Source organism: Meles meles, chromosome 5 (genome assembly GCF_922984935.1).
Source record: "Meles meles chromosome 5, mMelMel3.1 paternal haplotype, whole genome shotgun sequence".
Lineage (NCBI taxonomy): Eukaryota > Metazoa > Chordata > Mammalia > Carnivora > Mustelidae > Meles > Meles meles.
This window is the reverse complement of record NC_060070.1, coordinates 103142153-103159175: the sequence shown is the minus strand read 5'-3', so window position 1 is coordinate 103159175 and position 17023 is coordinate 103142153. Positions and strand designations below refer to the sequence as shown.

Sequence of the window (17023 nt, the reverse complement as noted above, 5' to 3'; positions counted from 1 at the left end):
AACTTGGAGCTTTAAGGAAATAGTAAAGACAACACATTAAGCATGCCTATACTCACATGATCAGTTTATGTAATTATATGTAATATATACTTCTAAATGGATGAACCACTGATTCCAGTATCACTCTTAAAATCCCACCTCTAAAAAGAAACCTCATTCCCTTTTCTTTTCTTCTCAGTATTTACAATAAGTATTATGTGATATAGTACAGTTATTTTCATTTAATTAATTTATTGTCCGTCTTCTCTATTGGAACAAAGCTCTGTGGCAGGAAGGACTGCTACTGTTTTTGTTTATTTTCACAACCATGTCTCCAGTACCTACCTGCACAATGTTTGATGTGCTTAATTTTTTTTCCTTAAGAAATAGTTATAAACCTCAATCTAAAGTAATAAATGTGGTCTGGTCCCCTTTCTCTTATTTCTGTCCTGGTTGTATTGATCCCACCCTGTGTGGAAGGTAAGCCATCTCTATTTCTTACCTTAGGACCTTCTTTGTGGAGGTATTGACTTTCAGTGCATATGACTGAAAAGGATCTAAGAGCCTGGGCAGTACAAGAGAAAAGTCTCTCGGCTAATAGTCAGGATGGCCAATCTGTTTTTCCCTCTCCCACCATCTAGTTGTGCAATGTTGGATTACCCATTTTACCGTTTTTTAAAAAAATATATTTTATTTATCTGAAAGAGAGAAATCACAACTAGGCAGAGAGGCAGGCAGAGAGAGGAGGAAGCAGGCTCCCTGTGGAGCAGAGAGCCCGATGTGGGGCTCTATCCCAGGACCCTGAGATCATGACCTGAGCTGAAGGCAGAGGCCTAAACCCACTGAGCCATCCAGGTGCCCCACAATTTTTTTTTAAGATTTATTTATTTATTTGAGAGAGAGAGAGAAAGAGCACACATGTGCGTGCAACGGGCAGGAGGCAGAGGGAGAGAATCTCAAGCAGACTCCCTGCTGAGCCCAAGCTTGACATGGGGCTCAATCTCATAACCCATGAAATCATGACCTGAACAGAAATCACAAGTTGGGCACTTAACCAACTGAGCTACCCAGGCACCCCACCCATTTTACAGTTTTAAGCCAAATGCACATGTGTTGTTATTTTTTTCTGTTAAGTGAGTGAAACTTACAGGATACAATTCTTGTTACTCTGATCCTTTTGATTCTTTCTGGAAAGGCAGTATAGTTGAGATCAATTCCGCAACCAGGTTTCCTGAGTATGAATCCAATCTCACTTGATAAATGTATGATCTTGGCCAAGTTCCTTAACCTCTCTATACTATAGTTTTCTCATCTGTAAAACTGGATGATAATAGTGCCCAACCATGGAATTACAGGGAGAGTCAGTTGAGATGTGAAATGCCTAGCCCTGGTCTGTCCCATAAATGCTGTGTAAGTGGTAGTTATTACTTATTATGATTATGGTGATTATACTATTAGTTTTCTCTTCCATTCTCAAGCTTAGCAGTCTAGCTTTTAATTGGAACAGGCTGTTTTTTAGTGAGGAAAAAAATCACAGAAATTATAAGTAAAAGCCTAAACTAGACTACATTATTGAAGGTTTAATTGCATTTTAAGTGTAACTTTAAAGGCTGAACTCTATCAGAGAAGGTTTAGATTGGTTGGTGACTCCTGAGAATTATTTAGTCCACATTAGAGCTAATTCGAGTGTCCTTCTCAAACCAGCCACTTTGCCTCCAAACTCCCAATTTTTTCCTTGCAAATATGCCAAGCACCCACGGGCCCCAATACTATTGGTAATTTGGGAATAGAACCCATGGTACTTTGGATCTGCACAGCTGACCTTTCATAGTTTCTGGGCCAGGGCTATACTTATCCAATTTAGCTATCAGAAGGGTAAAATGCTCAATAAGGCTTAGTGACTTATCATTCATGAATTCTAATCAACATAAGTGAATGCGATAGAAATAGCATGGGTCAAGTTAAAAAAGCATTTCTAGTGTTTTCCTTTACTATTAAATAGTAATAATAAATTAAAAAATAGTTCACTTGAAAGACTGCCATCCAGTCAACCAAGGAACAGTCATCTGTTAGGTGAGAGAATATGCTGTTAATCTAACAGTAGGATCCATTGAATGGACCCTTGGCAATTGATGATTTAATATTCACTGTTTGACTACTGTATTTGCTGGTGCATAATACATACTAGCATCCAATTAATGACATTTTCTTGGGAGGGTATATAAAGTTGCATCTTATCTCGAGTGATTACAAATGAGTTTCTTACTGCTTTCACTTCTGGGAATGTACTTCTGCATGCCTTTTTCACTTAGAATTTGATGTTAGCTTAAATCAACCAGGTACCAAATCATTTGAGAATGAATTCAGTGGAGAGTATGAATGTTATAAATCAGGTGGGATAAGATGATGTGAACGTCTGCTATAGGCACTTCACCTTTTACCCATACTATGGGCACCCTGTGGTCAGGGGAATGCTGGAGACTTGTTCCAGTAAATGATGAGTCTGTTCTATGCTAGCATATAGCTATGACAAAAGACTTCAAAGATCTATGGCAAGTAGAAATGGAAATTCAGGGGCACCTGGCTGACTCAGTTGGTATAGCATTAGACTCTTGATCTCTGGGTTGTGAGTTTGAGCCCCACATTGGGTGTAGAGATTACATTAAATTTTTTTTAAGCTAAAGAAAACTAGAGAGAGAAAGAAAGAAAAGAAACAAGTTTTGTTATATCACAGATCTGGATAGAGGGACTGATAGACTGGAAGGTGAAAAAGTGTTACTGAGAGTGAAGGAGCACTATTCCACCATGTATCACCCACCATCTCCATCTGAGGTGGCTTTTTGTTCTTCTTTTCCTGACATTGCCTATGCAGAGCTTCTTCTGCAGTTGAAAAAAAAAAAAAGTCACTCTAAAAAAGTAGCCAACTGCTCCATAAGTGTGAGAAGAAAAATGAAACATGTCTTAATTTTCTAAGAAATTTATGTTAATTATTTGATACATAGCCCAGTTAATGTTAATAGTCTTAGATTTATGGAGTTACTAAGGATACAAAGGCATCATTTGAATTATTCAGCGAAGCTTTATTACATTTGTGAGATTTTTAAGATTTTTGAGAATTTTTAAAAGTGTTATTATATATCAGTCATAAACCTAAAGATTTCTTTATATTGTATTTAGAAGAAAAAGGATATATAAGTCATAGAAAATTAAAATTAATACATGTCCTAAGAATATCAAACATAACAGAATAACCTTAAAATATGGCTGGATAAACACTTTTGTGATCAGTTTCAGAATATCACAACTAAGGGAAAACAACTATTCAAATTCAAATGAGCAGCTTATTGTCCATTGATACTGTTCATTCCATTTGGGGAAATTCTATGGAAAATGGGCAATAAATGTTGAGAGAATTTGAAGATACTAGTTTTACAGGGCACCAAGTTTTTTTTGCATATATAATTTTTCATCAAGAAGTAATGCTGAATGATGTAATGAATGGATCTAGTCTTTTTCACTTGACTTATATCTTGTGTGGTTACTCTGTAGTTTTCCTTGGCCTATGGAGGAGAGAATCAATTGAGGTCTTGACTAGACAGGACACTATCTATAGAGAAGCTAACAAAATCTCTCAGGAAAAGAAGATGTTTCATCACTGTACGACTTGTTAATAAGCTGTGATAAATGAAATAGTACTATCAATAATTTTAAGAGGGACCCATGCCCTGCATCACTCACTGGATACATATTACCTCCAGACTGTCCTTGAGTATTCACAGAAGAGTCTGGAATACCTGGTCTATAAGAAGTTATCATGCACATTAGAGCAGGACTGTACCTACTACAGGAAGATCCACTCCTCCCTCATCACCCCACTGTTCACTGGGGAATCTTCTAGTTTGTAGAGAAAGCATAAAGTATTCTTGCTCGGCCAGTAGAAGAATCCGGACAACAGCAGGTATCTTGAAACTTAAGAGGATCCCTCAAATTTTCCCCTGGGTGGTTATTAAAACCAAGAGATGGTAAAATATTAGAATTCTGGGATATTTGTAATGTCTCCTATGTCTCCATGCAAACCTGTAAGACTAATTTGTTACTGACTTTTTAAAAATAAGGATATTTTTCTCTGTTGCTCAATGTACTATTTATCTCAAAACAGAAAAAGTTACTGAATTTTATTTTTGTAACACATTCATGGTTTTCATCTGATTGACACAAACTAACCTTCTAGCTAATATTTGCAATAAAGCTTACAATGTCCATGGCATTTTACACTTGCTAGTCTGTCAATGATGTCTAAACTTAGCTAAAAGATTATCACTTCCTTACGAGGTTATTGAAAAACTATTGAGCTAAAGATCTCTTCAAAACACTTCAGATCCAAAGGCATAAATGAAACAAGATGGGATCCGGAGGGAGAGAAACCATAAGAGACTCTTAATCTCACAAAGCAAACTGAGGGTTGCTGGGGAGAGGGGGGTAGGGAGAGGGTGGTTGGGTTATGGACATAGGGGAAGGTATGTGCTATGGTGAGTGCTGTGAAGTGTGTAAACCTGGTAATTCACAGACCTGTACCCCTGGGGCTAATAATACATTATATGTTAATAAAAATTTAAAAATTATAAAAAATAAAAAACTTGAAAAAATTAAAAAAAAACTTGGGAAAAAACCCACTTCAGATCCAAAAGCTTAATCAACATAATTTCTAACAATGGGCTATTTATGTCTCCCCCAATTTTTGTTTTTAATTAAAACTTTATTTTGGGGGCACATTTAAGAGCACAGCAAAATTGAGGAGAAGGTACAGAGATTTCCTATGCATTCCCTATCTGTCCCATTATCAACATCCCTCCATCAGAGTGGTACATCTGTTACAACTGATGAACCAACACTGACACCATCACAAGAAGCCCATATTTTGGTTCACTCTTAGTGGTGTACATTCTATGCATTTAGAAAAATGTATAATGACAGGTACCCACAATTACACTATCATATCACAATCTTCTGTGCTCATATCTGCCAACCATTTATCTTTTTACTCTCTCTAGTTTTGCCTTATCCAGAATGTCATATTACTGAAATCATATAACATGTAGCCTTCTCAGGTTCAGTTTCTTTTACTAAGTAATATGCATTTAAGTTCCCACATGTCTTTTCATGGCTGGACAGTTCATTTTAGTGCTGAATAATATTCTACCTGGATGTCTGAGTGTACAACACTTAATTTATCCACTCGCCTACTGAAGGACATCTTGGTTGCATCCAAGTTTTGGTGATTGTGAATAAAACTTCTATAAACATTTGTATGCAAGTTTTTGTGTAGATGTAAGTTTTCAACTCTTTTAGGTTAATACCAAGGAATTCAACCGTTGGATCATATGAAGAGAGTATGTATAGTTGTATAGGAAACTCCCAGAGTGTGTATCAAAGTGGCTGTACCATCAGCAATAAATGAGAGCTCCTATTGCTCCACATTCTCACCAGCATTTGGTATTATCAGAGTTCTAAAATCTGGCCATTCTCATCGGTATATAGAGGTATTTCTTTGTTGTTTTAATTTGCATTTTGTTGATGAGGTATGATGAGGAACATCTTTTCATATGCTTCTTTGCCATCTGTCTATCTCATTTGATGAAGTCCTGTTAAGGTCTTAAGGGCCTTTTTTAAAATTGCATTATTTGTTTCCTTATTGTTGAGTTTTAAGTGTTTTTTGTATGTTTTGGATGTCAGTCCTTTATTATATGTATCTTTTGAAAATATTTTTTTCTGGGTCTCTGTCTTTCCATTCTCTTGTCTTTCACAGAGTAGACGTTTTTAATTTTAGTGAAGTAGGCTTATCAATTATTTCTTTCAAGGAACATGCCTTTGGTATCGTATCTAAAAAGTCATCAATATAATCAAAATCATCTAGGTTTTCTTCTTTGTTATCTTATAGGAGTTTTATAGTTTTACAATTTATACTCAGGTCTACAATCCATTCTGAGTTAATTTTTGTGAAGAATGTGAGGTCTGTATCTGATTTTTTTTTTTTTTTGGCATGTCCAATTGTTCTATCTGCACCAATTTTTCATTATTGGCAGCATATTTTCATCTATTCCAAATACTGTGATCACCACCTGGGGACTGGATGGAGTAGGGAATGAGGGGTGGAGGATGGTTACAAGAAGACGAGCAGAGAATGGCACAATCTCATTCACCGTCCAGTTGCTAAAGAGAATCCATCTCTTTGAGGGATGTGACTGTGTTCGCTAGTTTGAAAACATTTCACTTTCAAAAATTTTTAGAACTATCAGAATATCCATCACAAAATTATTCTCTGAAAGTATTTGTTCTCAATTTTTTATGGTACGATTCATTATTATCCTTCTCTAATAATTGAATCACAAAGAACTTATGTATTTATCTTGATGGCATACATTCAATAAAGCATAACAGAGATTCCAAACCTGGTGGTATGATTCAGAACCAACACTAAAATCTGTTTATTATATTTGCTTTGATCACATAGCTTTAATTTCTCAGTGTGAAACAAAACCACTTATAAAAATAGACAGAACTTGCTTATTTGAATGAGAAGAGCCTCAATCATTAATTTGTTCAATTTCCTCATTTTACAATGGAAAAATTAGACATCAAAGAAATAAAAGGGTTGTTCAGCATCTAATGACTTGAAGATTCTGTTGCTTTATCTTTTTTTACCTAGAACTTAACTTACTTATCCCAAAATATCAAGTATTACTTTTCTCAACTTTGCTAATTCTGTAAGCAAGTATATTTGTCTCTTAGCTCACTAGTTAAACTAGAAGATGATTACAAGTGAAAATACTTTTCAATATTTAATAGAAAATACTTTTTCAGTAACTTCTGTGTTTGGATAAAAAGAAGTGTGAAAAACAATTACCTGTAAATATGGAATAACTTTACAGAGGGACTGTCCAAAGAACCAGGTCTCAGTGATGTCTACCACCAATGTGGCTGGGAGGCAGGTAATTGTCACGAGCACATCAGCCAGAGAAAGGTTGACTATGAAGTAGTTGGTTACCGTCCTCATGTGATGGTTCTTCCACACTGCCACACAAACTAATTTGGGAGGGAGAAAGAATAGTTAGTATTAAGGATTAAATATTCATATCCTCACAAAATTCATATGTTGAAATCCTAACACCCAGTATGATGGTATTAAGAGGTTGGTTTTAGGAGGGATCATGGTGGTAGAGCCCTCAAGAATGGGATTAGTGGGGTGCCTGAGTGGCTCAGTGGGTTAAACCTCTGACTTCAGCTCAGGTCATTATCTCAAGGGTCTGGAATCGAGCCCCACATCAGGTTCTCTGCTCAGCAGGGAGCCTGCTTCCCCCTCTCTCTCTCTGCCTGCCTCTCTGCCTACTTGTGATCTCTCTCTCTCTCTGTCAAATGAATAAAATAAAATCAAAAATAAAGTCTTAAAAAAAAAAGAACGGGATTAGTGTCCTTATAAAAGGGACTTCAGAGAGATCCTCTGACTCTCCCACCACTTGAGGACAAAGTGAAAAAACTGTTGGCTATGAACCAGGAAATTGACCCTCACCAGACATTGACTCTGCCACATCCTTGATCTTGGACTTCTCAGATTCCAGAATTGTAAGGATTAAATTTATGTATAAGCCACCTAGTATATGGTATTCTGTTATAGCAGCCCAAATAGACCAAAACAGTAACTATACAAAGAAAATAGGTACTGATCCTGTAAAGAGCACAAATAACTGTTGAAAAAGGAAGATGATGTAAGACTATACTGTTTTCATTGAATCAGTCAGTCTGTGTGAATGTCGAATCCATGCTTAACATCAGTTCATTTACCTTACAAGACATTTTTCAATGGATCATAATACTGCATTCATTTCTACTTGATTTTGAATTGTGATTCCCAGAAGTTTAAGAACGATCTTTGATTCTTTTTTCTATTCCCTCAATGCTCAGCATGTAGTAGAGACATAAGAAATATTTACTGAAGTGAGATGAATTAGGAGCCAGCTATTTTCAATGAACTGCAATGTTTGCCTCAACCACGATGTTTACCCCATCTGTCCCAAACTCTGCATTTGGAACTTTTAACTGATGAAGAGGTTTAAAAGATAAAAGCCAACAATTTTTCAGCTCCTATTATTGGCAAACACTGGTCTATATGGTTCATATCCTTAGGTCATTGAATCTTGATAATCCCAAGGGAAGACATTGTTACCATCATTTTATACATGCAATAATTGAGACACAGGGAATTTGTGGAGCTTGGCTAGGGACAAATAGCTCATAAAGCACAGAACTACAGCTACAACTGGGATTAAACACCAAGTAAGGGGTTATATTTTTGTTGGAGGGGTGAACTAGTTAGAACAAAGCATATATAAACTCTAGAGACTCAATCCTCTTTCCTCTCTATTACTCTTGATGACCTCTAAACATCACCTCAAACAGACACATTTTTAAATACTTTCAGAGTCAAATCTTCCTCGTTGCCTCTCAATTTATCCTCATTTTTAAAAGCCGTTCTATCTTAGGCAGTTGCTCTTTATGGAAAGAACATCCAGTTCCTCAATTCTCTGTCTTCCTCTGTGTGTTGTATCCAAAGGTTACATAATCACTACCTCAAGAATTATATAGGTGTAAACACTGCTACCCACATCTATTGATGGGTTGCTTCACTGGCAATAACTGTGAATTTGCCTTGGGTACCATCAACACGTCAGAGCTGTCACTTACGCACCCAAATGATGCAGTGATTAGCAACCTTACAGAGTGGAGAAATAAAAGCATATTTTGTTAAATTTGTGTCACTAAGTAGATTTCTTTTTGACAAGTATGTCCACTTTATAAAAGTTTCATATGCTGAAAAAACTGAAATGATCTTCGTCAACAACAGATACTAACTTAATAAAATCTCTGAATTCCTGAGGATTAATTTTGAAAACTTCACATATTTCTCTAATTCCAATACATTAGTACCCAAAAACTTAGATGAATTTTGTTAGGGTAAACCATAGTCTTTATTATTTGAAAGTGATACTGCTGAATGATTTACTTCCCAGAAGAACTTGAAGACACACACACACACACACACACACACAGGCATACTAGCAGTTGACTAACACATTACCATGGTTTATTATGAGAAAATTAATATAAGCATTGCACCACTGATATTTAGTCAACAAATGGTCCAATGATACAATTTGGACTTAGGAAAGAAAATAAGACTTAAAAAATACCAGCAGTTCTAGATTGACTCTCAATTCCCCATATTTTAGAAGTGAGACAAGGATGGAAAGACAGTGTTAATGCATTATGACTAGCCAATATGAGAAAAGTATATTTTTAGGAAACATTTCTATACTATTTACTATTTATTATACGATTTACTATTCACTATGTGTCATGCCCTGTTCTAAACAGTGTGAATTATTAAATAGTTAAATTCTCATTACATTGTAAGTGATTACTATTACTATCCCTGCTTAACAGTTGTGAAACTGAGGCTAGAGAGATTAGGGAAATTGCCTAAGGACAAATACTTTGTAAGTGCTAGAACTTAGATTTAAATCTTATCCACTGTGCTATGCCATCCTAATATATCTTTTTTTTTTTTATAGTATAGGTGATACACAATGTTACATTATTTTCAGGTATACCACTTAGTGATTTGTCAAGTTTATACATCATGCTATGTTCATCACAAATGTGGCTATACCATCTGTCTTGTTATATTACTATTGCAGTATCATTGAGTGAATTTGTTAGGCTCTGCCTTTTATTTCAATGATTTACTCCTTCCATAGCTGGAGGCCTGTTACATCTGATGAGGGGTTAATATCCAAAATATATAAAGAACTTATACAACTCAACCCCAAAACAACAAACAATCTGATTTAAAAATTGGCAGAGGCCCTGAATAGTCATTTTTCCAAAGAAGGTATACAGATGGCCAACCCACATGTGAAAATATACTCAACATCACTAATTGTCAAGGAAATACAGGCTGATATCCAAGATCTATGAAGAATTCCTCAAATTCAACACACACAAAACAGATAATCATGTCAAGAAATGGACAGGAGACATGAACAGACACTTCTCCAAAGAAGACATACAAATGGCTAACAGACACATGAAAAAATGTTCATCATCATTAGCCATCAGGGAGATTCAAATCAAAACCACATTGAGATACCACCTTACACCAGTTAGAATGGCTAAAATCAACAAGACAGTAAGCAGAAAGTGTTGGAGAGGATGTGGAGAAAGGGGAACCCTCTTACACTGTTGGTGGGAATGCAAGTTGGTGCAGCCACTTTGGAAAACAGTGTGGAGATTCCTTAAGAAATTAAAAATAGAGCTACCCTATTGCAATTGCACTACTGGGTATTTACCTCAAAGATACAGATGTAGTGAAAAGAAGGGCCATCTGTATCCCAATGTTCATAGCAGCAATGGCTACAGTCGCCAAACTGTGGAAAGAACCAAGATGCCCTTCAAAGGACGAATGGATAAAGAATATATGGTCCATATATACAATTGAGTATTATGCTCCATCAGAAAGGATGAGTACCCAACTTTTGTATCATCACAGATGGGACTGGAAGATATTATGCTGAGTGAAATAAGTCAAGCACAGAGAGTCAATTATCATATGGTTTCACTTACTTATGGAGTGTAAGGAATAACATGGAGGACATTGGGAGATGGGGAGGAGAAGTGAGTTAGGGAAAATCGGAAGGGGAGACAAACCATAGAGACTGTGGACTATGAGAAACAAACTGAGGGTTTTGGGGGGTAAGGGGATAGGTGGAGAGGTGAGCCTGGTGTTGGGTGTTAAGAAGGACATGTATTGAATGGAGTACTGCATGTGGTGCATAAACAATGAATTTTGGAACACACACACACACACACACATACACACACACAAATAAAATTAAGAAAAAGGGAAATACAAATAAAGAACACAATGAGATATCATCTCATACCTGTTAGAATGGCTAAAATAAAAAAAAAATAAAAGAGAGATTGGAAGATGGCAGTGGAATAGGAGGAACTTATGCTCCCCTCATCCCACAAATACAATTAGATAACTATCAAATCATCCTAGATACCCCAGAAATTGACTTGAAGACTGGAGAACTAACTCCACAATTAAAGGTAGAGAAGAGGCCACAAAAAGAGAGGAGGAAATGCAGAGATGAAATTTGTGAGAGAAAGAGATCATGGTCAATGTGGTGGGGAGGTAGCCACAGTTGCAAACCTATCATATAAGAAAGAAGAGCTAGAGATAAACTAGCACACAAGGGAGTACTCAGGGAAAACAAATCTCCATAGCAATTATGTTGGAAAGCAAGAGGGGCTGGGTTTTGTGAGTTCTTCCAAACAGCAAGGCTTAAAGCCTGGAATTTTATATTCAGTGGGCTTTGCTGGAACAGAGCCTAAAGGACACTGGGGCTGCTCTTAGAGAAAAGGAAGGGCAAATAGCCTGAAGTCATAAAGCATGGAAACAGAAATCTGAAGTGTACTTGGGGCACACAGTGGGGAGATCATTCATTCATCTCAGAACATGTTCTAAATAGGCAGCATTCAAGGAGAGACTCTTCCAGGAACAAAGAATTGGGCAATGCCATTTCCCTCCCCAATCCCTTAGCATAAGTGCATGGCTACCTGTGGGAAATAGCACAGTGTCCACACTGGCTACCTAACTTGCTTACATCAAGACCCACATTAAACTCCAATAGAGCTGCTCCTCCCAGTCATGCTGTTCTCAGTCTCAGCACAGTGCCTCCCCCGGCCCCAGAAAACGTGGCCCAATCCCTTGCTCACATTGTGTTTCTCAATGCAGGAGTTCTGGAGAGTCTCACTTCTTGAAGTCACAGTGACAGAACTTATTTCATAAACAGACCAGAGCACACCTAGTTAAAATATGTTACATTCCAGCCAGGGACCAAACACTGCCCACAATGGGCAATGAAAGCCTCTGGAGATGACTGACCTGAAGGACAAAGCAACAAGGACAAACTAGCAGAGCACACATAGCACACATGGAGACATTCTTGGAAGCACCAGGCCCTGGAGAACATGGGACACTATACAGCAAGGCACTACACAACTTCTTTTTCATAAGGTCATTACCTTCAAGAATAAGAGAGGTAGCTGACTTTCTTAACACATAGAAAAAGGCACAGTGATTTAGACAAAGTGAGGAAGACAGAGAAAATTATTCCAAAAGAAATAATAGAACAAGGCCACAGCAGGAGATCTAAGCAAAAACAGATATAAGTAACACATTTAATAGAGAATTTAAAGTAATGATCACAAGGATACTCCATGGACTTGAGAAAAGATTAGAAAACATGAATGAGATCTTTAACACAGAAAAGAAGTAACATAGCAGAGAGAAGAGGCTCAATAAACAAAATGAGAAACATGCTTGATGGAATGAACACTAGGCTGGAAGAGGTAGAAGAATGAATTAATGACCTAGGAGATAGAGTAATGGAAAGCACTCAAGCTGAACAAAAGGGAGAGGAAAAAAAAATTTTTGCAAAATGAGAATAGACTTTGAGAACTTGGTGACTCTATCAAATATAATAACATTCAGATTACAGGAGTTCCAGAAGAAGAAGGAGAGAGAAAAAGGGGCAGATAATTTATTTGAAGAAATAATAGTTGAAAACTCCTCAAATCTGGGAAAGGAACAGATATCCAGATCCAGAAGGCACAGAGAACTTCCATCAAAATCAATAAAAGCTGATCCATCCAAGATATACTGTAAATAAACTGGCAAAATAGAGTAATAAAGAAAAAAACTTAAAAGAGGTAACTTATAATAGAAAACCCATAAAGCTAGCAAAGAATTTTCAGCAGAAACTATCCAAGCCAGAGGGGAATAGCATGATATAAGTACTGAATGGGAAAAAATATGCAGCCAAGAATAGTCTGTCCACCAAGGTTATCATCCAGAATAGAAAGAAAAATAAAGAATTTTCCAGACAAACAAAAATTAAAGGAGTTCATGACAACGAACTAGCCCTATAATAAATATTAAAGGGTACTCTTTGAGGGTAAAGGAGAGAACAAGAGTGATATTTATTTCCCTTGCTTCCCTCCTGAAGCAAGGGAAATAAAAGCAAAAATTAACTATTGGGACTATATCAAAATCAAAAGCTTATGCAAAGTGAAGGAAACAATCAACAAAACTAAAAGGCAACTTACAGTACAAACACAAAATCAGTAAAAATGAATATTTCTATAAAAAATCAAAGAAGTCACAAAATAAAAGAATGTAAAACATAACAATATATACCTAAAATGTGAAGAGGATAGGAGTAAGAATGTGTTCAAACTTAAAAGACCATCAACTTAATATAGACTGCTGTGTGCAGAAGAGGTTTTTTTTACAAACTTAATGATAATCCATATCAAAAACCACTAATAAACATACAGAGAATAGAGAGAAAGAAATCCAAGTGTATCACTGAAGAAAATCAACAAACCATGAAAGAGAGAAAGATAAAAAAGAATCAGAGAAAATCTTCAAAAATAACTACAAAACAAGTAATAAATAGACAATACATATCTATCAATAATTACTTTAACTATAAATGGACTAAAGCTTCAATGAAAAAGCATTGAGGTGACAAAATGGATAAAAAAATAAGACTCATCTATATGCTGCCTATAAGAGACTCATTTCAGACCTAAAGACACGTGCAGGTTGAAAGTGAAAGGATGGATGGGAATGCCTGGGTGGCTCAGATGGTTAAGCATCTGCCTTTGGCTCAGGTCATGATCCCGGATGCTGGGACTGCGCCCCTTGTTGGGCTTCCTCTTCAGTGGGGGACCTGCTTCTCCCTCTCCTCCCTACTTGTGCTCTCTCTATTGCTATCATCTCTCTCAAATAAGTCAATAAAATATTAAAAAAAGAAAATGAGAGGATGGAGAAATATCTATTGTGCAAATGGTTATTAAAAAAGTCAGACTAGCAATACTTATAGCAGACAAAATAGACCTTAAAATAAACATTGTAATAAGAGACACAGGACACTACGTAATAATAAAGGGGATAATACAATAAGAAGATATAACAATTGAGAATATTCATGTACCCAACATAAGAGCACCCATATACATTAAAGAGTTAATTATAAACACAAAGGATCTAACCGGTAATAATACAGTAATAGTAAGGAACTTTAACACCCCACTTACATCAAAAGACAAGTCATCTAAACAGAGGATCAACAAGATGGCTTTTCATGACTAGACTAAATGGATACAATAGATATATTCAGAACATTCCATCCTAAAACAGCAGAATACACATTCTCTTCACAAGCACATGTAACATTCTCCAAAATAGATCACAAAGTAGTCCACAAAACAAGCCTCAATAAATTCAAAAAGACTGAAGTAATACCATTTATCTTTTCTGACCACAATGCTATAAAACTAAAAATCAATCACAAGAAAAAAATCTGAAAAGACCACAAATAGATGGAGGTTAAATAACATGTTTTAAACAATGAATGAGTCAACCAGGAAATAAAAGAAATAAAAAAGTACATGGAAACAAATGAAAATAAAAACGCAATCGTCCAAAACCTTTGGGATGCAGCAAAATTGTTTCTAAATGGGAAGTTTATAGCAATACAGCCCTACATCAAGAAGCAAGAAAAATCTCAACTAAACAACATAACCTTACATCTAAAGGAGCTAGAAAAAGAACAACAAAAAACATAAAACCTTCAGAAGGAAAAAAAATAATAAAGATTAGAGCAGAAATAAATGATATATAAACTTTTAAAAAATAGAACAGATTAATGAAATCAGGAGCTGGTTCTTTGAAAAAAACAATAAAACTAATAAACCTCTACCCAGACCTATGGGGAAAAAAAAGGGAAAGAACTCAAATAAATAAAATCACAAATGGGAGAAGAGAAATAGCAAACAACACCACAGAAACACAATTATAAGAGAATATTATGAAAAACTATATACTAACAAATTGGACAAGGAAAAGAAATGGATAAATTCCTAGAAACATATAAACTACCAAAACCAAAACAGGAAGAAGTAGAAAATTTGAACAGATCAATTACTAGCAAAGAAATTAAATCAGTAATAAAAAAAATTTCCAACAAACAAACGTACAGGACCAGATGGTTTTACAGGCAAATTCTATCAAGCATTTATAGAAAAGTCAATACCTATCCTTCTCAAGTTATCCCAAAAAGTAGAAAAGAAAGGAAAACTTCCAAATTCATTCTATGAGGTCAGCATTATTCTGATACCAAAAGCAGATAAAGACCACTAATAAAGAGAACTACCAGCCAGTATCCCTGATAAACATAGATGCAAATATCATTAGTAAAACACTAGCAAACTGAATCAGCAATACATTAAAAAAAAAATCATTCACCATGATCAAGTGGGATTTGTTCCTGGGATGCAAGGGTGGTTCAATAGTGGCAAATCAATCAACATGATATACAACATCAATAAGAGAAAGGATAAGAACCATATTATCATTTCAGTAGATTTGGAAAGACCTTTTGACAGAGTACAACATCCACCCATGATAAAAACCCTCCACAAAATAGGTTTAGAGGTAACATACCTCAACATAATAAAGGCCATATATGAAAAACCCACAGTTTACATCATCCTCAATGGGGAAAACCTGAGAGCCTTTCCTGTACGGCCACAACAAGACAAAGATGTTCACTCTCATAAATCTTATTCAACATAGTACTGAAAGTCTTAGCCTCACACACACAACAAAAATAAATAAAAGGTAACCGGATCAGCAAGGAAGAGGTAAAACTTTCACTACTTGCAGATGACATGATGCTATTTACAGAAAACAAAGACACCACTAAAAAATTGTAAGAACTAATAAATGAACTCAGTAAGTTGCAGGATACAAAATCAATGTACAGAAATCTGTTGCATTTCACACAAAGAAATGGAAAGACCTTTCACAGACTGGAAGAGAAATATTGTTAAAATGTCTACCCAAAGCAATCTACACATTTAATGCAATCCTTATCAAAATTCCGACATAAAAGTCCTCAAAGGGAACATAGGCAGTAACTTCTTTGACATTGACTGTAGCAACTTTTTTCTAGGTATGTCTCCTGAAGCAAGGGAAATAAAAGCAAAAATTAACTATTGGGACTATATCAAAATCAAAAGCTTATGCAAAGTGAAGGAAACAATCAACAAAACTAAAAGGCAACTTACAGAATAGGAGAAGATAAATGCAAATGAATGTCTAACAAAGGGTTAGTATCCCAAATTTGTAAAGAACTTATAAAACTCAAAACCAAATAATCTAATTAATAAATGGACATGAACAGACATTTCTCCAAAGAAGACATACAGATCGCGAACAGGCACATGAAAAGATGTTCATCATCATTTACCTTCAGGGAATGCAAATCAAAACCACAATGAGATGTTACCTCACATCTGTCAGAATGACTAAAATCAAAAAAAGAAACAGGTATTGGTGAGAATGTGGAGAAAAGGATGACTCACACATTCCCACTGTTGCTGTGAATGCAAACTGGTGTAGCCACTGTGGAAAATCATAAAGATTTTCCTCAAAAAGTTTTTGTTTAATATTTTATTTATTTATTTGACAGAGAGAGAGTGAGAGAGAGAGGAGGAGAGAGCGCATAAGCAGGGGGAGTGGCAGACAGAGGAAGAAGCAGATGTTCCGTGAAGCAGAGAGCATGATGTGGGGTTCGATCGCAAGACCCTGAAATTATGACCTGAGCCAAAGGCAGACACTTAACTGACTAAGCCACCCTAGTGCTCATAAAAAGTTAAAAATAAAAATACCCTATTATCCAGCAATCACACTACTGGGTGTTTACCCAAGAATACAAAAACACTAATTCAAAGGAATACATGCACCCTATGTTTATAGGATCATCATTTTTTACAACAGCCAAACTACAGCAGCAGCCCAAGTGTACACTAATTGACAAATGAATAAAGGAGATGTGGTACATATATACAA

General features: G+C 35.9%; 1 protein-coding gene across 2 annotated transcripts in view; it reads right to left on the bottom strand.

Annotated features, from left to right (window-relative positions):
* The window catches only part of HCRTR2 (hypocretin receptor 2), a 113759-nt gene that overhangs the window by 34019 nt on the left and 62717 nt on the right, over positions 1–17023 (bottom strand). For both annotated transcript variants that reach the window (XM_046006220.1, XM_046006221.1), the window contains exon 2: positions 6884–7062. In XM_046006220.1, coding sequence (XP_045862176.1) covers positions 6884–7062 — 179 coding nt within the window. The remainder of the gene's footprint in view (positions 1–6883; positions 7063–17023) is intronic.